The sequence below is a fragment of the Falco biarmicus genome, chromosome 5, assembly GCF_023638135.1.
Source record: "Falco biarmicus isolate bFalBia1 chromosome 5, bFalBia1.pri, whole genome shotgun sequence".
NCBI classification, from domain to species: Eukaryota; Metazoa; Chordata; class Aves; order Falconiformes; family Falconidae; genus Falco; species Falco biarmicus.
The window spans coordinates 1,839,907-1,862,553 of NC_079292.1; the positions used below are offsets into that span (position 1 = coordinate 1,839,907).

Consider the following 22,647-nt stretch of genomic DNA (forward strand, 5'->3'; position numbering starts at 1 on the left):
TAAGTTAATATCCCAGAAGAATCTCAGTCTGGAATAATAAATGTATCGTGAAATTTCAAAATGTGTTCAATACGGAGAGGGAATATGAGGAAAAGATTTAAAACGTATTTTGTCACTGAGAAGAAGTGTCAACTTAGAGACTTTTCCTAGGGAAATACATTACGTTCTGGAGTGTTAAACTTCAATTTATGTTTTCATAGATCCAAGAAATGTCTTATTCGGTTTTGAGTCCCCATTATTTTTATGCATAACTTAGATCATTTCAGCTTTATCTTCAGTAGGTAACAGTCTGTAGTACCGTGACCTCACATACTGCAAATGTGCTCCCCAGCTAGAAGCAGTACAGGTGAGTTAGGGTCATGGAGCATCTGAGCTAGTAAGTTCTGCCTGGATTGTCTTAAGTCTCATGTTCTGGTGCTGATACAACATGGTTATCCTCCTTTCAGGACCAGAGTCTACCTGCATTATGCTGTGTGCGCACACTGGCTCGTCTAGGTCTGTGTCAAGTGTCTGCACTGTATTGCATTGTGTACTTGGAGTTGTCTTCCAGAATTCCTGTAAAAGGAATTGGTTTCTTTCCCATAGTAAAGCAATGTGGAGTGTTTCAAGTTCCACCTCTTTTGGTTTTGGGGTTTTTGTCGTGTGTGAGTGTGAGCGTGCATGCTTGTGAGTGATAGGCAACTAAGTGTAGTTGCCTGATTGCCCTGTGTTCTTTTTACCATTCCTTTTTCACCCAGCAGTAGCCTAGTGCTTAGGTACACAACAGTACCTAGGCATCTATCTGATTCACCATTCTGATGATAAGCATTCTTGATGCATTGGCTCAAAATCCCACAGCTGTCTTGTGATGCAGATGTGGTGGTGGTGTTTGGGAAGAGGTGGTCGTCTTTAGAGCAGTGTAACCATAAAGAGATACTTACTCCCTGCAAGGGCTCAAAAGCAGCAATTTTCACATGGAAATAATGCATGTGTTCCGGACACCTGTGTGAAAATGTATGCTAAAGCATTTTGATATACGTATGCATATGTCCAGCCATTTGTGTTAAAGCTTTTTAGCACCTTCCATCTCACACATGCTCATAGGCAAAGTGTATGGATTCCACCAGATATTTTCAGTTTCTCTAAGGTGAAGTACTGAGTCTGTAGGTTTTGCTCTGTAGGTCTTTCATAGCCTCACTTACTGAGACTTGCAAAGAGCCTTTGCTTTATTTGGACTTCACTATTTTGCTGTCTTTCTCGGTCAGTTCTTCTGTCATTTTTGCTGCCTTCCGTTTCTGGTTATGAGCATTCATACAACACGAGAAAACTACTGTTTACGCAAGGTACGGTCTGTGCTGTATTTGTTGTCCTAAGTTGTTCATATACTGGGAATAGAGGAACCTTAGAAGAGTCTGAGTATGAAGTTCATATTCAGTACTTCAGATCACAGAGTCATGAACCCAAAGAACTGTGTGTTACAGGTAGACATTTTTGGTGTGCATTTTTTTTTTTAATGATTTCCAGGCAGTATATCTGTCTGATAACTCTTTGACAGATCCTTTATGAAAATAAACTGATTATAAAATATGAGATCTTTTGTCCCTTTCAGAGTTTATAAATAGTATTAAAGATAGGAATGGTCCAGTTTTGATTTTAGTTGTGTTTTCTTTTCTTTCACTTTGAATAGGCTATAGGCTCCTCTCTAATGCACTTACAAGGTGTTTGTATCAGTTGAGCAATGAACATAACTCAGGAGAATACAGCGTCTGCCAAAGTGCCTAAGGGAAATATAGGAAAGGTGACAGTGCATTCTGCTAGAAATTGCCTCCATTTTGCCTTGCTTCTTGGAGCCTTGCTCTTTTGGGTTAGACCTTGACTCTTATCCTCATGCGATAGATTGCTGTCATCACACGACAGTACAAATGCCCATTCCTGGGTCTGATTACCAGCAAGATTATTCTAGTTAAAAGCAGCCCTCTCTTGGAAAATGCCATCATATACAGAGCCCTCCCACACTCTAGAAGTTCTGGTAGCGTAAAGTGGCTTCTCTTAACTGCATCAGCAGTTTCAACCCTTGTCTTATATAATGCAGACCAAGTACAGGAACTGAAAAAAAAAATAAAGAACTTAGCATTTCTTTTCCCTTGTTGCTTTGAAAGTCCCTGAAAGTATTTCTTCTTTCCGGTATTCTAGAGGTCCTTCCCAGCTTCTACCTGGGGCATTGTGTGTGATATTTTTCTTGGTATTTCTTAGCAACTCTATCTGTGATCAACATTGTTGCCAAAAGCCAAGATTTTGATCTTATCCCTCCCTCCCCACCTTCCCCAGGGGAAAGTAATATCTAAGTCTCCCCATCATCAAAAATGGTCATTTGTACTATCTGAAAAAACAGGAATTGTTTTTTCCACCAAATCTCCCTTTAACATAGTCTTGTTAGTATGAACATCTCTTCTTCCAAATTAGCAACTAATTTGCCTTCAAGTTATATTGCAGGTAATCCAGGCATTTCTGCTATGTGATGCCACCTGGTGAGGTGTGGATTCATATGGGCTGTAGTTCCTTTTGGGATGGTTCCATGACTAGCTGTCTGGAGGCTGCAGTTCTGTTCCCTTTGTCCATTCTGGTAGGGGAGCCTATTCCTGAATGTAGACTCACAAAAGTGTTGGGATTGGTGGAACTCCTGACCAGCTTGTCTGCAAGATCTTCATTGATGCAATCTTAATCCCATGGGCTGGAACTTCTTTCAGTTCTGCTTCTCCCAAGGGTGATTCAGGTGTAAGACAAATCCAGCTAATTAGTCTTGGTTATCTTGGTAGACAGTTTAATTTCAAGACCTCTTATCTCCCTCAGAATACATACTTAAGGCCTTCTTCCAGGTTTTAGGTATGCTTTTTGAAGGATTTAGGTTAGCTTCCACATTTGCACCATGAGTTCCAGCATCATGCAGTTTCCGTGCCTGGTGTCTCTCAGAACTGAAATGTGTTTTTTCTTCCTCATGCAAGGATATTCTTGCTAATAATGAGAAGACAAGCCTATGTGGCTATAGCCTTGGTTTTTTTCTTTTGTATTGGGTGCAGATCTTTGTCATTCGTTAAGCTATCCTTTAAGTCATCTTGGACTACTGCCATTAAACTTCCAGTATCTTATAAAATTTCATATTCCTAATATAGGTGATCACAAATATGATGATTTAAGCAAGCATGAATGCAAGGTACGGAAAAAGGCTGCTCCAATTATATGATGCACTTTTATTTTGAAGATGAACAAAAATGCTACTGTGCAAAGCAGGACAAAGATAACTGAAAGCCCTAATTTTTTTTCTTATTTCGATACAAGATCAACCCCAGAGTTACTGTGATTTACAGCGGTTTCCTATGGATAATGTCACAGCAGAGATTACTGTGTGCAGTGAAAATGTCCTCTCCTGTCGTATCACTGACATGACTCCTACCCTACCAGGAATATTCTGTCATAACATCTTAAGTAATTTTGCAGTTTCTTAAATATAGTATCAATACCTTACTCCCAGCAATAGCATACATTTCCTGAGCATCTCATGTTTGCCTCCCCACATTACAATCCTCTGTACTTTGGTAGTGCTTCTACATAATCAGTCTATGCAATATCAGCATAAAAGAGACTGGACAAATTCTTTTGTAATTGTTTTGTATTTAAAAAGTGACCCAAGGCAGATAGAGAAATTTGTATTTGTGTGGGTGTTCCATATTTTCAGATTGCTAAAACAAGCTCTTTTCAATTGACCTCTTTTAGTAGGTAAGAGTTCATGCATCTTCCTAGATTACTGCAGGGGTGTGAGACTTTCAGAGGCTAAAAAGTAGTGTTTTATTTATAAAGTGATCTGAAATTTGAGACAAAACCACATGAATGTTACAATAATCATAGTACCTGGAATTACAGGAGAGAGATAAGCCATCATTAATTCATCTTTGAGCCCAAGTAGATGCCTTGTTTTCCCATGATATTTCACTCCAAGCTGTAGTGCATTTCCTAGCAATTCCTAAGAAGCCAATTGTCAAGTTAGCTGAAACAGAAAGTGCAGATGCATCTCCATTTTGGCATTTAATGACTGCTGGCAAAAAATATGCTGCTAACTCAGGCCTGACCATTAGATTCTGGAGCGCTGTGAATGAAGGGCCACAGGGCAGGCAGGCAGTCTGTTACCGTCACCTTCCTCTTCTGGGCAATTGTCAGCAGGAGCCACTTTCTGGCTAAGATTCTGGTTCAACAAGAATTACTGCATTGTTTGTAAACCACCGTTACACAGATTTAATCCATTTCTCACCAGTCAAGACACTGTTAATAGGAGGGACAGGGGTTATTGGGGTCTTTTTTGAAGTGTTGAAAGGTTTATGTGTGTGTAAGGCAGTACAAGCTTTGAGGAACACTTACCAGATGGCTGTGTGGCATACTGGGGGGAAAGAGTCACTCTCATGTAGCCTGTTTGGAAAGACCTCAAATGGTAGTTCTGTCTTTATGCCTTACATTGCACAGAATTTCTGTGACCTTTAAATGTAAATTCATTTTGGTTGAATGGAGAGAATTTTTGGAAGACATGTATTACTATGTTTCCAATTTTCAGGCAAAATTGTTTAAATATTTTATAGCAGTTTAGTGACTAAGATTTCAGCTGGGAATGTTTTCGTTCCTTGTCATTCACAGAACATCTGTTAGTACTTTACAGTAAAACTTGGCAGTAAGCCGCAAGGATTTAAGTTTCCTAGTTACGTAGGAGATAGTTGATCGACCAAATAAACAAAATAATGTTTTGCTTCCAATTCCATGTGCAATTTTGAAAAGAGCAGGAGTATGTTTTAATGTGTATGCAATGAAACTGACTGAGACTTGCCTTTGAATGGGTAGGTATTCAGAAGGGAATCAATTTTTATTGATGACGACAGTGAGAAATTGTATAGGTTCCAGACATTCGAGAAAACTGTTAAAGGCTTTGTGGTCCAGTTCTATGAAGATTCTTGTGTATGGGGAGTGCGTTGAGCCCCCACAACTCCTGTACATCAGTCAGGTGGTGACATGTGCCATTTTCATGAAATTACTGACCAGTTTCTATTCTGGCACAGTGTGATCTGTCCCCCCATTTGCTCTTCCTGTCAGCCTGTCATTGCACCAAACACAGAAACTAGGAGTAGAACAGCTCTCATTTTTCTCAGATAATACTGAGGAGAAGATGGAAACATTGACTGGAATGTGAAGAGGTGTATTGTGAGATGAATAAGCGGTGACACAGTACACTGAAACACTGGAATCAGGAATGCAGAAAAATGCAGAATCTTGTAAAAATCAAAGACGTGTTTCACTGAGCACTCAGATTTAATGAACACTTTCCCTTCTGTTGCCCCAGTCCCCTATTTGTCAAATGTGACTAACAACACTGTCTTACCTAGCAGGTGCCATGAAGATAAATTCATCTGTCTTCAAGGATGTATATAACCCGGCACTGAGGGGCCTAAGTAAACAGTATGCTGAATAAATTTCGAGTTCATTGACAATAGACTACTTTCTGCAAAGTATCTTAACACTTATCTTTATGTTGAATCATAAATCATGCAGCTTTAATATTTGTGTCTGTGTTTCTAGGTAATAAATCCAAAGAAAAAAGGAAAAAAGAAAAAGTATGTTAATTCTGGAACAGTAAGTAAATATATTTTATGTTACTGGATGCTTTTCTATTGAAATGGAGTATAGTTGACTTGTAATTTAACAGGATTAGAATAGAACCTTCTGTGAAGGCCACAACAATAAAATATTTACTGTTATACCGCATTTATTTTCAGATTTTTTTAATTTGAAGAGTTTGATAGAAGCTGTGTCCAAGTGTGCTGATAAGTTGCCAATGATTTCCAAAATGAGTTATACCAACATTTCAGTAAAATTCTTGAAATTATTGGACTACACACTGTTATTTTTAATGTGAAACAGATCTGCACTTTTAAAAGTAAATTTTCTTCTTAAATTTAATTGCTGAGCTAGCGTCAGTAAAAGCCAGTATGCTTATCATGGCTAAACCAAAAAGAGTCAACATTTTTAATTACCAACAGGGTTTTTTTTAATTTTTGTTGAAAGACCTGTTAGTATTGTTTGGGATGAGAGTTTAATGTCCTTTTGTTCATATTCCATGTTCGGTTTTACAAACCTTTTGCTAGCAATGGGAATAATTCCCTTCAGCACTTTCTCAGCTCCGTGTTCTGGCATCCGTGATGTTCAAGACATCTTTTACAAAGAAATTAAGATAAACGTTGAAGAACTGTGTATTGGAAAACATAATCAGATATTTTGTTCGAAAACACATCCAGCATGTGGGGTTTTTTCCACGTGAACGGTTCCACTGCAGTCAGTAGGAGTACTTTCACTCTGAACTGTTGTCTTGAAGGAATGTTTTGTCATTCTCACATTGTTGTATAAGTCTGTTCACCAGTAGGAAAATAAACACTTATTTTATACCTCTGCTTTAAATTGTAAAATATAAGCAGAAGCTGCTTGTCCATGAAAATTTACCATATAAGACTGATTCATTAGATAATTTATTTTTTGCTAACATATTCCTTTTACTACAATTCAGCGTGTTACAATAAAGTTCTATTATGCTATATTAGTAAGTAATAAACTTATCAGAAGTGATTATTTTAAATCAATACTAAAAGTAACTGTACTCAAAATTGTAGATATGAAAACTGGCTTAGGGTACAGAAGATTAAAAAATGGATTTACATATTCAATTTCCCTATTGATTTTGGTTTAAAATATTTCAAGACCTTCACATATACCTGTCTGCATTTGAAAGAATGTGTTTTACTCTTGTTTGGACAGACAAAATCAACTATGTCTTTTTATCTGTTGCTTCAATTTACATGCAAATTTCCAATAAACAGTTGTTAGCAACTTTCCTTCTTTGCCAGTGTTCTTTACTGTTGGTTTTGTAATGTAATTTCTTTTATTTATCAAATCCTCTTTGTCCGCGTTTACCCTTACTTCTGTTAGTCCTTCAGGCTTTCCTTATGCTTCACCAAATGGTCACTTTCCGATGTGTTTGCCTGCAGTTTTGGTTTTTTTTCTTCCTGTCATTCACCCAGGATACTCCTTATCCCACAGATTTCTAGATTTTCAAGCCAGGTACCAAGAACATCATTCTCACTAAGAGGAAGTTGGCTTCTGGAGAACTTTAAGTAAAGTGGGTATAGATCATTGACTGCTAGCTCACTGCTGCTTTTAAGAACTATGTACATGCAGTAGCCTTCTTAATTCATTATTACGGAAAGGGTCATTTTTAATTCAGACAGGCAAACTACATACTAAGCAGAAATGTTTCAGAATACATGGTTAGTTTTGAACAAAGCAAAGTAGTGAAACTTAAAATACACTGTATAAAACTTGGAACATGGATAGTCAATGCCTGTATGAAAGTAAACATTTGGCTGCTTTGGAAGGATGTTGTGTGTTTCTGTTTTTTACCTTTTTAAATCAGGTTCAGTGAAAACATTTGCTTAAACTAATTAGGAACGAGATGACCAGCCGTAATAACAGATTAACCATTAAAAGGACTGTGTGCAGTGGGAAAATGCACATATTTCAGTCTTATATGCAAGACTACTGGTAGTCTGGTAGAACTTTGTTACGGTCTTCTGTTCTCAACTAGAAGGGTAATTTGATGGGTTTAGACTTCGTAAGTCACTAAGATTCACAGAGAACTTGTGACAAAGGAAGTAGGATAGAGGACAGAATTACTACCTATAGTCTCATTCTGAGTCCAAGTTTACAACATAGGAATATTTTCAGGTTTTATATTTTGCTGCAGTTAAAGGCAAATCAAATTTTGTGACAAACTTCCATCCTCTTTTTATTCCTTGTATTATGATCAGTGAATTTGCTTTAAACAGTTACTTGAACAGTTTTCACCGACTACCTGGTGCACTTATGTTGTAAGAAAGTTTTGTGTCACTTTGTAAATAAAACAAAAATAGTTTGGATTTAATTCTTTGCTTCATAAATGTTATGTAATATGTGATGATCTTAAATGCAGGATCTTTTCCATTTGAGTTTATACCTCTATGACTCATGTTCTCGGGATGCCAGTCACACCCTCAGACCACTGTCTGTGTTTTTGACTTTATCATTTCTGAATGAGCAAAGCTGGGACTGAAGAAAATTTTTTTCTTTGCATCTTTATTCATTCCACTTTAAAATTTTAAATATATTTCATATATATATATATATGTATCATTTACTAGTTTTTTGCATTCTTGGCTTGCATCAATACTCAATACCACTTTTAATGTGAGGTGAGAAATGATATAAATAATTGTAATTGAGTTCTTTTAATGGTGTTGAAGTACTCATAGGATAGATGCATTATAATCTAGCCTGTAATATTCATGTGTAGATGTAGTGCACAGTGATCGGAAGACATACATCTGGTAGACTGCCCTGGAATACAGTCTTCCATCCTTTAGCTTAAAAAAAAGGCAATTGTAGTAGACTTCTAAATTTATCTCTTCCCTTTCAAGAACGGCCTATTGAAATAGTTTCTTTTTTTTTTTTTTTTTTTTTTTTTTTCCTCTAATACTGTAGGAAATCACATCTTAATGATACAACTCCAAAAACATTTTGCTTATGTCTCTACTGGTTCAACTGGGAAATGACAATTCATGTCTGACTCTCTTTTATTTGCTTTCAGGTAACGTTGCTTTCCTTCCTAATTGAAACAGAAGTTTCATTCCTTGACTATATTAAAGGCGGGTATGTGATTGGCAACAAACCTTTCCTGTTTTCACAGTCTCATTGTAATTCACTAATAATTTGTGTATGTACTTTGCATATGATGATTCTAAGTAGTATCTGTAAAGAGCTGTATTGTTTCCTCATTTTAGAGGCTGTACTTTCCTGCATAAAACCTGCAGATAGTTATTGACATAAGTTAGGTTATGGAACTTCACTTATAATGTTGGAATTGGTGTTGGTTCTAAAAAAACTGAGATTGAATAATGACCTCTGACCAGCCAGTGAAAATTGGATTAGCCGAAAGGGAATTATTGATATACTATTAAATTAGTAAATGCTGTTTTATTTTTTCTGATTATACTAACTTTTGATTTATTTAGAGCCTTTCCTTTGCAAGGGCATTTTTGCAATACTAATTATGTAAAATGTGTAACGTGTTCTCTTTCTTATTTATCGCCATTTTCCCAAAAGGGAAGTAGAGACAGAAGCATCAAATGGCTTACCCTAGAACATGCCTGGAAATGGGATCGAATCTCAGAAATTCCTGGTTCTTAACCTCCCTGCTAGAACACAATTCTTCTCCAAGATAAATGGAAATAATTTGTTATACATTCCTAGGCACTTAATATGGATTTTTGAGGTATACAGTCTGAATATACATTCCACGCTTATTTTAGAACATTGATTACATGTGAAGAAAGAAATTACTTTTTTTTATGCCAGTCTTCAACCAGGCTTCAGCTGAAATAAAAAAGAAGACTGTGTTGTGTTTTGACAGTAGCAATATAGGGCTTTGCCTTTGTTTCCAACGGTGGTAATCCTGCAGATGAGAATATGCTCAAGGTTTATTCCTAACACATTTATCACTGAAGTTCACTGAGTTAAAGTGATGCCCCCAATCGTAATTGTTAGCTACAGGAGAACTGTCAGTAAGCTATCCCGACTGCTATTGCATTCGGGGTTTTGAAAAAACACAACCTGAGGTTGCACTCCATACTGAAAGGATAACTTGCAAAGGGAATGGATCGTCATTAAGATGTACTCCAAACTGTTGAGCCTAACCGCCGGGCTGCTGCACAGTATAATTTTTTTCTCTCTCAAGGACTAATAGCCTCTTTGATGTTTCAGTTCTCCCAAACAGTTAAATTCTAAAGGTAGAAAATCCAAACTCACTGCTGTTCAATCTCCATCCAAAAAAAAGGGATATTTTCATTTGAGGGTGAATTCAGTCTGTTGTATATCTCAAAACACTGTGTCTTTTGGCTCATTAAGATTAAACCCAACAAGAATATTTTATGCATAGTACTTAAAAATGGGAATGCTTAATTAAGGTTTTTAACATGGAGGTAGAAATAATTCTGTTTAAAATTCTTATTCAATATCTTTGGAGGAATTTGTGATTTGACTTGTCCGTTTGCTTGCTCTTTGGTGGCCAAGCAGATTTTCTCATTTGGATAGGACACAGAACCTCTGTATCATTTCAGATTTGATTGTTTCATATTATTACAATGTTGTATGGTTATAGGTGACCTTTAGAGGGAGCGGTATAGGCCCACCATCAAGGCATGTAATTAGTGGGACAGATTCGTGGAGGGGATGGGCTGTGTCAGGGAGCAGCTCTCCCTCCCCAGGACGGCTGGGGACCTGGGAGTGGAGCTGGGAAGCACAGCTGGCAGGGCAGGATCTCGCCACCCAGGGCCCAGTTGTACAGTACGTGGGCAAGGCAAGCGGAGCAGACCCAGAGGTTTGTGGCCAGGTTCAATTACGAGTCCAGATCGTAGGGAAGTTTGTAGTGATGAGGCAGACCGAGGTCAGGCTGGGCAGGCAAACCACAGATCCAGGTCAGGATCAGGTCCAGCAGTTTCCAGGCAGGCCTGTGGTGGACAAGGCAGAGTGGTCAAGCCAGGAATTCAGTCCTTGGTTCAGGATCTGGATTAATGGTATCCACGGCCAGGCATGGGCTTGGCTGAGCTGGAGACCTATACTCCTCTGGCGTATGACGTATGGCCCCTTCTCAGGCAGGGGCTGAAGGCTGAGCTGAAATGGGGCTCCCAAGCCAATGGGGGGCATGTGGTGGAGGGCCAAGCTGAGTTTGTTTAGGGACATTAAAGGGCTTTTTAGTACACTCAGGACTGTGACACTTTGTTCCAGGATGCTTCTGGACTGCAAACTATTAAGCTCTTCTAGAATTAATATCCTTACCTGTCCAGTTCAGTTGACTGGAAGCATTGCTACTGGAATACTTCTTGTCTCCGTTTGCACTCTTTAGATCCTACAGTTTCTCCTGAAAGACAATTTCATTCAGTTGTTGACTGCATTAGAATCTGTTACATATTAGCAAAGTAGAACTTCTTCATATAGATCAGGCCTGTTGTCGAGGTACTACTACTGCATCTTCAACACCTGAAGACTATATCAACTCTTTATATGATAATGAATTCTATCAGCACATTTGCTTGACAAGCTGTTCCTGAGGCACCTAGATTGCCATGGTTAGGAAACCAGTTATTTCTGTGTTTCTAAGTCCATTTCCAATTATCACTATGGCTTGTGCCTGCTTTGAGTCACTGTATCAGGTAGACAGCTGCTTGAGGTAACAGAAGAGTACTCGAAGCACTAAGGTTCTGGATGTGACTTCCGTATGAACAGTCATGGTCGATCTGTTGTGGAACCCTTCTGATTTGTGCAAGTGTTCTGTTTCTAGCAAAGAATCCTAGAGTTTGAGCGAAACAAGTTACTTTTATTAGGGCTGTTGTTACCTTTCTCAGGAACATTCCTGTTGTCAACTTTAACAAAGAAAATGGCCATCCATCCATGTTTACCAAAAGTTTGTAGTGAATGAAGTGTATGTATACACAAATGCATGAAGAAACAGTTTTACCTGTAGTGTAGCTGTTTGTTCTTTGACGTGTGTTGTTCATATATGCCATAACCATCTTATTCCCCATTCCTTCAAAATTCATGTCCGCAAGAAATGTGTATAAGAAACCAAGGCATTAAGTTTTATATCTAAATTTGGAAAGAAAAGAACACAATGGGTGCATATGTAATCTTTTCAGGGTCGTTTTTCACCTTTCTTGCTGAGATGTTACAAGTTAATGAACCTAATTATCTACATTCTATAGACAAACAACAGAAATTTTGAATATATAGAATACTTTGGTGTTCTTAGTGATATTTTGTTTACATCTCTGTAACTGCAATTCAAGGAAGACTTGTGATATTAATAATTACCACTTAAGCTTTTTTCCTCCCTTGTATATAAAAAGAGTATAGTTCAGTAGAACACTCTGTGCTTGAACGCATGTAATACTTAAAGTTTAATTATTTTATATAGAATCTTGTTTAGTGATTCATACAGTTATTTCTATGTATATGCCAGTAAAAACTGTAGAAGTACTTGTATACAGGTTACCTTTCTGCAGCTGTGCCGTTTTGCACACATGACCAGGAAGGTGAGACTCAGAGCCATTTTCTTGGCTTCTCTCTTTCTTAGTTCATCTCGTTTAATACTACTGCATATCAATTGCAATCCAGCTGACAGATTTTGAAGGAAAGGAAAAAGAAGGTTTTGTCATTAACCATTCTGTTTTGCCATCAAGTATGTCCTCCAAAATTGTTTGTTTAGTTCCCTGTTTTTCTTCAGTTTAGGAAGGCAAGGAGAAGAAAACACTGATTCTGCAATAGGCACAATATTGGCTCCTCCATAAAGGGATGCTTATGAAATACTTCACGTTCAGAACTTCCTTTGTAATTGATTTGAGGTGGCTAGAACTAATCCTGATTTAATGGAAGTCTTGACAGCTTTAACTGCGACAAATCAGGATTGCAGTATTGATTTCATTTATGTTTTGAGTCTGCATCTCTTTAATTGGGATATTCCATTATAAGGATCATCAATATGATTCTTGTTTTTCTGAAGAGCTTTGAAGAATGAAATAGAAATTTATCTGTAAATTCTAATTTCATTTTACTACATACCACTGGATTTTATAGCAGTATGGCAGGAAAGAGGTGGATGTCTCTTTTGCATCCGAATATTAAATCAACTAGTGCCATCTTAGTAGCTGGCTTTTCCTTACATCTTGATACTTAATCACATATTTTGCCACACTGACCTTCCCACATTTAAAATGGGTACATTATGCTAAAAATTGATGTGTATTTCAAAATCAGATTTTTCCTGCCACTTATCAATTAATAATATATTCCTATCAAAACACCTCCAAATACATGAACAAAGCTCAGGAATGTAAGGGATATGGCCTTGAAGAGGAATGCAGTTGAATTTATCCTGGAAATACAGGAATTACAGGAATGACTGTCAAGCAGTTAGTTTATAGTCTGCTCTGGTTTTGTCTGAAAGAGAGACAAGGAACCAAAAAGCTGCACTGGAGTTTCTACCCTGTTTGACTGATTAGCGTAGGGAGTGAGCTAGCAGGTTACTCTAGGCACTTGTAAATAAATGAAATTCAGGAGCTGAATCCTTTTGGACCTCAAAAATATTAAGCCATCTCTTCTGTCCCAGGTTAGTGGAACATAAGAGGAAATATTTTCCTCCCACCATATAAAAAGCCTTACCTTCATGCAGGTTTTTGGAAATGCACGTTGTTTGGATTCTAAGGGCTTTGGACATACATTTTTAACTGCACTGCGTTGAATCATTGATGGTCAAAATGGAAATCTAGAACTCCTTTCATGACAGCTATTTTCATCCAACCAGTACACCATAACATGTAATGGCATGTCTGTTTGATGTTTGGAGGAGACCTGGTGTGAGGTACAGTTATGAAGCAACAGCTGTCATAACTATATATTTTGGAGGCTTTACCATATATTTCTTGTATCCTTGGAGAGTAGTAAGGAGTAATTAGACTATATAAAAGGAAGACCTAGTTGAGCCTTTATCAGAAAAATCTTCTTTATCTTGATACATCATTTGGCCAAGCAAGCATATGCAAAGGGGAAATTATGAAGGAACTGTCACTGGGGACTTAAAATGCCGTGGAAGGGATACAGCTTCTTGGTAGTCTTAGTTACTCCATTAGCTCCATTGCAGAGTTCTGCACAGTAATTGGTCCTCAAATGTTGAATAATAGCTCCCCCCTGCTAACAGAGCAGCTGGTTGTCACTCTGAAGTCACAGGAGGAAACTCATGTTTCCTTCCAATGTACTGTTTAAAAAAACCCTGTTCATTACAAATGTTTTCAAGCCTAGTTAAAACCTATGTCCAGGCTTAATTTATTCCCTTATGTATACCAGTGCTGATAGAGCTCTTATTATAAAAGACAATAGATTTCGCCTTGCTCTCCCAAAGAAACAAACAAAATGAATGCTCTGTGGTTGTGAGGTGAAGATTACTGTTCCTTTTAAGACACTTTCTTCATTTCTCATGGTAGTATAGGATAAAATCACCTGTCCAGGTGTCAGATAGATCATGTCTTTCTATACCAACTAAATTCTGGCAGCGTAGTTGTGAGCTATCCAGCTCTAAATCCATAAGGCACATTGTTGTGCTTGGGTATTCTGCCTGAGTTCTCCCTTGGGAAAAGACGTTCAGCAGCTCAGCCTGCCTAGCCAGGTGTCAATGCTTTAGTGGCTTTTGTGCAAAGCCTCGTGACTTTGCAACAACACTGATGTAGCGGGTGTCATGAGCTCTTTGGAAAACTATATAGCTGGAAAAGCAGGGACACAGCCTTAGCCAAAGAATTTCCTTATCAGTTTTGTTATCTTGATGTGTTTTAAAATCAGGCACCTAAAATTGTCTCGAAGCCTTCTATTTTACATGCTTTTTTAGATTTTGAGCATCCTTATTCTGAATTAATAATTTTTATAATATATATTTTATTTTATATTTATAAACTTATATATAATACATAAATATATATAAATATATATAAAATATTAAATTCATTATTAAGTTACTGTTATTATCAACAGATAAACCTTCATAGCAATAACCTTTTTTTAAATGACTATCGATTACTGTATTTTGTGTACGGTAATGGATAGTCATTAAAAAAAAGGTTGTTGCTATGAAGGTTAATCTGTTGATAATAGCAGTAACTTAATAACGTGTACTTGATACAGCCTAAGAATTAGTCTGTTAAAAAGAAATAAACATGTCATAGAGATAAAAACAGGAAAGTAGACTTTCAGATATATTCATCACATTTAATTTGTTTCTAGACTAACATGAGTTACCATGAAAACACTTTTTAAAATGTCATCCAGATTAATTTCCCAGTCATCTCATTTGGTTTCTAAAACAGTTGTATCTAATGTTTTCACGACACACAGCTTTTAAATTAGCCTTCCTGGATCAATTTTTTAGTTACTGCTTATTAATTTTTTCATTAATAAAAGTTTAAAAAAGTAGAGAAATTAATAGCTTTTCTTAATAATCTTTCACACAAAATACAGGTTTACAATATTACAGCTGCTTTTGAAAATACTTTCTCCAGTGGTACTAATTTGAGGTTTAATTGTTTGTTTGAAAGACGCAGCTTTGTGTTCAAAAAAGGTTTATGTACATTTTAAAAATTTTGACTACAATGATTGACCTTAATTTTGTACCTTTTTGCAATTTATTATTCCTTTCCTCAGAGGACACTGGTGTCTTCTTTAACATAGGCTTCTATGTCTCTTTTCCATGAGATCATATTAGGAGAGATGTTTTTAATATAGGGTCATAGAATCATTTAGGTTGGAAAAGACCTTTAAGATCATTGAGTCCAGCCACTAACCCAGGACTGCCAAGTCCACCACTAAACCCTGTCCCTAGGTGTCACGTCTGCATACCTGTTACATACCTCCAGAGACAGTGACTCAACCACGTCCCCGGGCAGCCTGTTCCAGTGCTTGACCACCCTTTCAGGGAAGCAATTTTTCCTAATATACAATCTGGAGCTCGCCTGGTGCAACTTAAGGCAGTTTTGTCTCATCCTATCACTTGTTACCTGGGAGAAGAGACTGACACCCACCTCGCTACAGCCTCCTGTCAGGGAGTTGGAGAGAGTGATAAGGTCTCACCGGAGCATCATTTTCTCCATACCTATGTTGTATGATTTATACGAAACAAAATGGTCATTGAAAATGTAGGGCAATAGAGTGCAGGTTTACCCTAACAGAGTTTGTTCTAGCTCTCCTTGTTCTCTGTAAGACATGAGTGACTTTCCCATAATACAAAGCAACCGTTGCATTAAAAGTGGGATCCAGTTTCCTGAATTATATAGGCATTTAATGCCATTTTAGACTCCCAGAAATTTCATGGTGTGCTAAGTACCCTGGAGGCTCTAAAATAGCCTTAGGAACCTATATTCAGGAAACTGAAATGTAATCTATGTACAGTCATCTATAAATCATTGAAATCAAGTAATTGGTTTAAGTTCTTGCATGTTTTTCTGTAGCAGTATCATTGCGATGCACATACAGGTGGAAACAGATTTTGGAGATGTAGACATCTGCTTTGTTTTATAGTTGTTAAATTGGCAGATACTGTCATGTGCATACTGTTCTGCTTGGACAATAGTCATAGTCCAGCTTGTAGGGGATTGTAAATGGGGGAGGGAGGGTTTTTTTTTTAGTTTACCAGGTGGGTTTCTGTTATCTAGAGCAGTATGCATTTAATACAGATACACCGCTTTGAGGAATACTCCAGAAACTGATGCTGTCAGTCATTACCTGTAGTAACATGAAAATTGACTTTGTTCTTTTTGCCATTAGATGTGGGTTTAATATTTTTCTCTTACTTTTGTTAGCCATTTTTCGTTTTAGTCTTCTTTTAACAGTGCTTTCTCTTGCTTCTGTCCTGAATTCAGAATCCATGAAACTCTTATTTCTTCTTACCAATTGGATCAGAATAGCTGATAGAGGAAATGAGTTTACAAATAAGTTTTGCTGTTCTTATGCAGAAGAAAAGCCTTTTGAGGGTTTTTTTTCCTCAGTTGCACATTCTTCAGCAAGCTGAAGGATTTCTGTATTTGATGTGTCTGACATGTAATGCTTGGAGGAGTCGTCTTTACTCTCCAAAAATTGCACCACACCAAAGCCCTTAAAATCTAAGTACAAGGAGATTATAGCCCAAAAGCAGTTTTGCTTAGCAGTGCCAGTAAGAACTCTATGCATAACGCTAGAAATGGTATTGTATTAGACTTTGGTTGTTGTTTTTCCTAATCTTTCTTACCTGAGGAAGAAAACTAGTTGACATGCACTTCTTAGGATCTTTATTCTTACAACTACCTGACAGTGCAGAAGGTCATTGTGATTAAGAAGCTACAGGGCCTGACATTTGGGTACAGATCAAACAAAATCTGACTTGTCATGCCATTAAAATTTTTTTTGTGAAACTGCATAAAGCAGAATGCAGAATTATTGGCAGAAAACTTCTGTCGTAAAGCTTCTCTCTCTGAACTTTCCAGAGATTGCAGCAGCTTTCACTGGTTTGGTTTTTTTGTTGAAGTCCACATTGAGGCAACAGCGTTTTTAATTGTATTCCTGGTTGACCATGTTCCAAGGACTCTTCCTGATACTGTGGGCATTGGTGGGCTTTTACTGCTTTTTGGAGACAGTCCATCTGTAACCTAGCTTAGCGTGTGTTAGCCTTGATCAGTATGATAAAATGATTCCATGTGAATTGTTTTCATACCCAGCTTTTTATGAAGTCAATAGCATTTTCTCTGGGCATGTCAAGTTATTTGAGCAGTAAAAACACTACTGCAAGGCCAGATGTCAGATTGTTGATGTTTAATCTAAATGTGCATGAGTTAAATCTGTTGAGTAACTTTCAAAGAGATTTGATCATTGTTAATTTGGTCCTTAAATTCATAGATGCAAACAGAGAGGCAGAAATTTGAAGGAAGATGTAAATAACTCATTCTGAGTAAAAAGTCAATTTTCAAACTCATACAACCTTTTCCTGATAGAATCTTACTAGCTAAGAGATTATCTCCAGAAAGACAGTTTTTTGTCCTGAAGGAAGTTGCAGAACAGAACTGCATTTAATTGGATTGTCACTCTGTAAAAGTCTAATGGGTTTTTGTGACACTAAGTCTATGCTAACAGCTAATCCATTCACAATAATGGTTTTCTTTAGCTACTGCTCCAAATACAGATATTTATATTCCTGCTTCCAGATTTTACTTTTGTCTTCCAAGAATTTCCTTGATATGCTCGCTCAAAGTATCGACTGTGTTCACATGAAAGAAATCCATTGCCAAAAGCTGATATTTTGTCCAAATATTTTATCCAATGGAAGACACAGTTTTATTGTTAACAAAAGGAGCGGATTAATAGAAGCCTACTTCACTAGTCAAAGTCTTCCATGACTAGGGCTAAAATACGTCCGATGAAAAATCAGGTTTGCTGTTCAGAATGAATTAATAATGTTTATTGATGTTAACCTTATTAATTATTTAGGATTTTTCAGAAACAGTAAAAAAAAAGGAAAGGTGAAGTAACTTTGCAATGTGGTGTTAAAATAGCTCTGTTGTGTAGCTCTTGGCTGGCACTTCATAAAAGAGTATTTTCAGTGTTCATTTCCTGTATTAGCAATTCAGGGTCCTACAGTTTGTCCACAAACAATGTTATCATCTCTGGTTTATTTTTCCACATAACAGTAAAACTTATAAGATTTGTATTTGTTTTTTCTACAGAACCCAAATCAATTTCACAGTAGCTATTGATTTCACAGCCTCAAATGGTAAGAATAACAATAAACATCTTGTGAATTTATGTGCTATGTTCAGTTTTAAGTGTACATATGTGTATGTGTATGTATCTATATCAGTATTCTGCTTAACTTCATTGTATTATTGAGTATCTGTATTGCCTGGCACCACCTGGAATTAGGATTCCATTTTGCTGGGCAGCAGACTAGAGGCCAGTTCCTGTCAAGAAAACCAGAGCAAACAGAACAGATAAAAATGTGAAAAGCTACATATAGAAGTGAATAGGTAGGAGCAGTTTGCAGATACTTGTGTATTTTCTGATTATTTTGTTTGTTTGTTTCTGTATTATTGCTGGGAGAAAACTGGCTGACTTAGAAGACCCCACTGAGAGGGGCAAAAGAAAGAAGTTTCAGGTGGAATGAGGCTAAAGTGGGGTATGGCAGAGATAAGTTTTGATTCTCCTCCAAAGCTGCTTTGAGAATGCCAAGTGATTTTCTAAATTTAATCTTAAAAGTGCGTATCATATTATAAAATGACACAAATTTACAAGTCTAATCACAATTTCTTGCTGCCCTTTCAATGCTGAAAAAGTTTACAGCTACTACTGTTAACCTATTAAAAATGTATTCAGAATATGCATTTTTACCTGATACAACCATAGTTATATACATAGGAAACAAGTTCATTTTCTTATCATGATCTTTTGATTTCTGCTTTATGAGATTTTTAGCATTTTTAAGAGAAAAGATTTTGAACTGATACAGTTTTAATCTGGTCCTTGCTTCAACAGGTAACCCTTCACAGCCTACTTCACTGCACTATATGAATCCTTATCAGCTAAATGCTTATGGCATGGCACTGAAAGCAGTAGGTGAAATAATTCAGGACTATGATAGTGATAAAATGTTCCCAGCTCTAGGTTTTGGAGCTAGACTGCCTCCAGATGGAAGAGTATCACATGAATTTGCACTAGTAAGTAAATACATGTTTATATATTGTTTGAATTTTTTTACTACAACAAAATTTTGGCAATTAAAGTTGTAGTCTTAAGCAATTTCTGGACAAATGAAGAACAGAGAATGTGCTAATTCTTCTGTCTAAAAGGCTGTTTCAAAATTTTTCGTCATAGTGAAGTTACTGAAAGAAATCCAGAGTCAAGAAGTCCCTGTAGACCAAAAATAGCAATAAAGCAAAGTAATCATTTTTAACCTCAGATGCAGCCGCACAAGAAACAGATGCTTGAAAGACTTCAGATTGAAACTAATCTATCTTAAGAAGCAAGTGAATCATGATTCAAGATAACCTTTCATTGTTATTGTTCTCTCTAATTTTCTGGGATCTCTTTATCTTTTACAGGCTGCTAGTTTAGAGATAATATAGATGACGAAGTGGGCTATAAGCCAAGGTGACAAGAAAAAATCTGAGACTGGTCCATATGCCAGTTAAATTACAAACCTAAAATCTAAAAGCATTTGCCAGAAGGGTTATTATGTTGTAACTGATGCTTGTGATTAGTGTGGATGTTTATCTATTTGCTTATTTTGAGGTTTTTGTTCTGCTCTGACTAGGATAAACTTGTCAGAATTACAGCAAGTGTAGGTATGTCAGGAGAGTTTTAAATAGGTAACAGCAAAGACATTGCAGAAGACTGGTGATTGTAGATGTGTATTTATTCTGTCAGCCTGTGCTAGAAAACAGTGCCACATGTCTTATCTCAAGGAAAGGTTTTCCACATGGATAGTAATTTAAAACAGGTGTGATTGCACATATTCATTTAAATCACAGACTTTTTTTGGACTTGGATGTAGCAAGTTCAAATATATTGATACATATAATCTTAAGACTGTTAAAACAGCAGGCTTATTCCTGGCTATTTTCAGTTTTAAAAGTTGTTTCTAAAATTGATTCAGTTAATTCATGAGGCATTGTGGTGCTTTTAAAGAGGAAAAACCAGTCTTTTTTCCCATGCTTTATATATAAACATGTATAGGTGTCTGCCATTTAATACTAAGCAATGTTTTTAGCACTCTCTTTTTAACATTCTAGATCAATTTCATGAAAAATCCCCTTTCATTTTCTACATTCTCGGGGAGGTATACTCTACCTCAGAATGAGATACTGGCACATCAAACCAATGAGTTGTTGGCACATGAAGGAGAGTAAGGTGATTTGGAAGGTTTTGAAGCCTTACGTGGATCATTTGTCTGGCCTGACATTGATCTGGGATTTAGTTTATGTTTGTATTGTCACCTGTAAATGGGTATCTTCATTGTAGAGTCATTATGGAGATAGGCAGATAAATGCCTATCCAAAGAATTTACAGTCCCAGCCTTTCAGTGGGTTCCCAAAGAGTATGTTCCTTTCTTCATCTCTTAATACCAGTTTGAAAATCAGTTTTCCAGTAGAGAAACATTGTACCAAAACAATGAAGAGTTTGCAATTTAACTTACACTCACATGGTGTATGAACATCAGGATCTGGCTACCATTTCTTTTTTTCACATTTTTAAAATAAGAAATTATTGAGCTGGAAGTGTGCTCCTAAACATGATTCCAGTTTTACACCTGCCCTGTAATTCATACCTTAAATCTACAGAGGGAATTGTCTGTTACTGATGCATGTAAGAAAGACTGTTTCATTCCCTTTAGGACAGCATTCATGTCTAGTAACCAGTTCCAGTGGTTCAGACTGCATATAACGTGAGGCTGCTAGAACCTCCTTCTTGAGGCAGTTAACACTCACAGCTAGCTGTGGGACTTACATTGGGCATTTGTAGTAAACTCTCTGAATAGATCCTAGAATGCTTAGGTCCTTGCCATTTAAAAATGTACACTGGGTAGCGTTTACTAACCTACACATTGATTTTGCTTCATAATTACTTTTAGTGATTAATCATTTCTTGTTTTCATTAGAATGGAAACCCTCAAAATCCATACTGCCATGGAATTGATGGTGTAATGGAGGCCTATTACAGGAGTCTAAAATCTGTACAGCTTTATGGGCCAACAAACTTTGCCCCTGTAATCAATCATGTAGCCAGGTAAGCGTCACTACAGGTACTCTGCAGAAACTTATTGTCAGTACAGCTATCACATATAAAAAGCTAACAGTTACATGATGCTAAACGTTGGAAAAGGTATTTATAGTTGTTTTGTTTATTCAGTCTAACATGATTAACTTGTACCTTTGAGTAGTTTGAAGACCATGTGCTAGTGTTATGCAGAAAAGAAATAGAAGTGATCCAGGTGATGCACCTTTTGTTAAAATTGCAGGAGAAATCATAATGAAAGCAAATTTTTGTGAGATCACTCTCCATATTCCTTTTTTGTCCTTTGGACAAAAGCATATGTAGTTCCTTTAATCTCAAAATGTCAACAGAATTTTCCAGGGCTGTCTGTGGCAACAATTTCCAGCAGGTAGTGGTACTGTTAAGGTGATAGTACAGCAACCACCGCTGGGCAGCCACAGTGCTGTGTTATGCAACATCTCATCTAACTTCTTAAAGGAAAACCCTTCCTGTCTTTGTAGAAGTTTCTTAAGAAAGATAATACTGCCTTATGTGGGCAGACAAGACCTTGACTTATGGTATACCTCCATGTGTTGGTATAACAAAAATGATATGGCTTAGATAATTTAGCTGAGCAATTACCTGAACAGGTTTTATTTTATTTATAGATACAGAGAAAGAACTAATGTTTATAAAATAAAGCAGTAGGGATGTGTAAATCACTGTATGTTAATCTTTTATTTATAAGCTTGCAAAATAGTTAATTGTTGTAGCAAGAAGTATTTATTTGCTATCTGTTCTTGTTGATGTTAGTTCTACAGCCCAATGAAAAATAATTTCCATATTCTATGGTGCAAAGAATTTCTGTGCACCCCAGTGTGACTAGATAGCTGATTTCAGTTATTTATCATTAGGATTAGTTGTTCCATCTTCTAATCATACCATTCAAATTATGTGCATGTATTTTCCATTGCTTGTCTTTAGCAACTAGCTCTCTCCTTTTAATCTTTCCTTTGACAGGATCTCTCTAGTAGCAGTGTTCAGACTGAGGAAATATGCCAATCCTTAGGACAGCTGAATTTCATACATGTGGCATTCCGCGTCTGCATTAACCATGTTAACTGGAAATCTAACCCATTAACTTTTCTGGCTCTTCTTTTATGGAACTGATCATATCAGCTGAGCTGGCTGGTTCAGAATTTGGCAATTAACATCAAGCCTTCTGTTCATTGCAAAAATTGA

The 22,647-nt window shown here is 36.9% G+C and overlaps 1 protein-coding gene across 3 annotated transcripts in view; it reads left to right on the forward strand.

Moving 5' to 3' along the window:
- CPNE8 (copine 8) overlaps nt 1–22,647 on the forward strand; it is a 110,414-nt gene that overhangs the window by 67,858 nt on the left and 19,909 nt on the right. For 2 of the 3 annotated variants that reach the window (XM_056340089.1, XM_056340090.1), the window contains 5 exons: nt 5,593–5,646; nt 8,687–8,748; nt 18,384–18,430; nt 19,189–19,370; nt 21,311–21,438. In XM_056340089.1, the coding sequence (XP_056196064.1) occupies nt 5,593–5,646; nt 8,687–8,748; nt 18,384–18,430; nt 19,189–19,370; nt 21,311–21,438 (473 nt within the window). The other variant, XM_056340091.1, reaches the window with a different exon arrangement.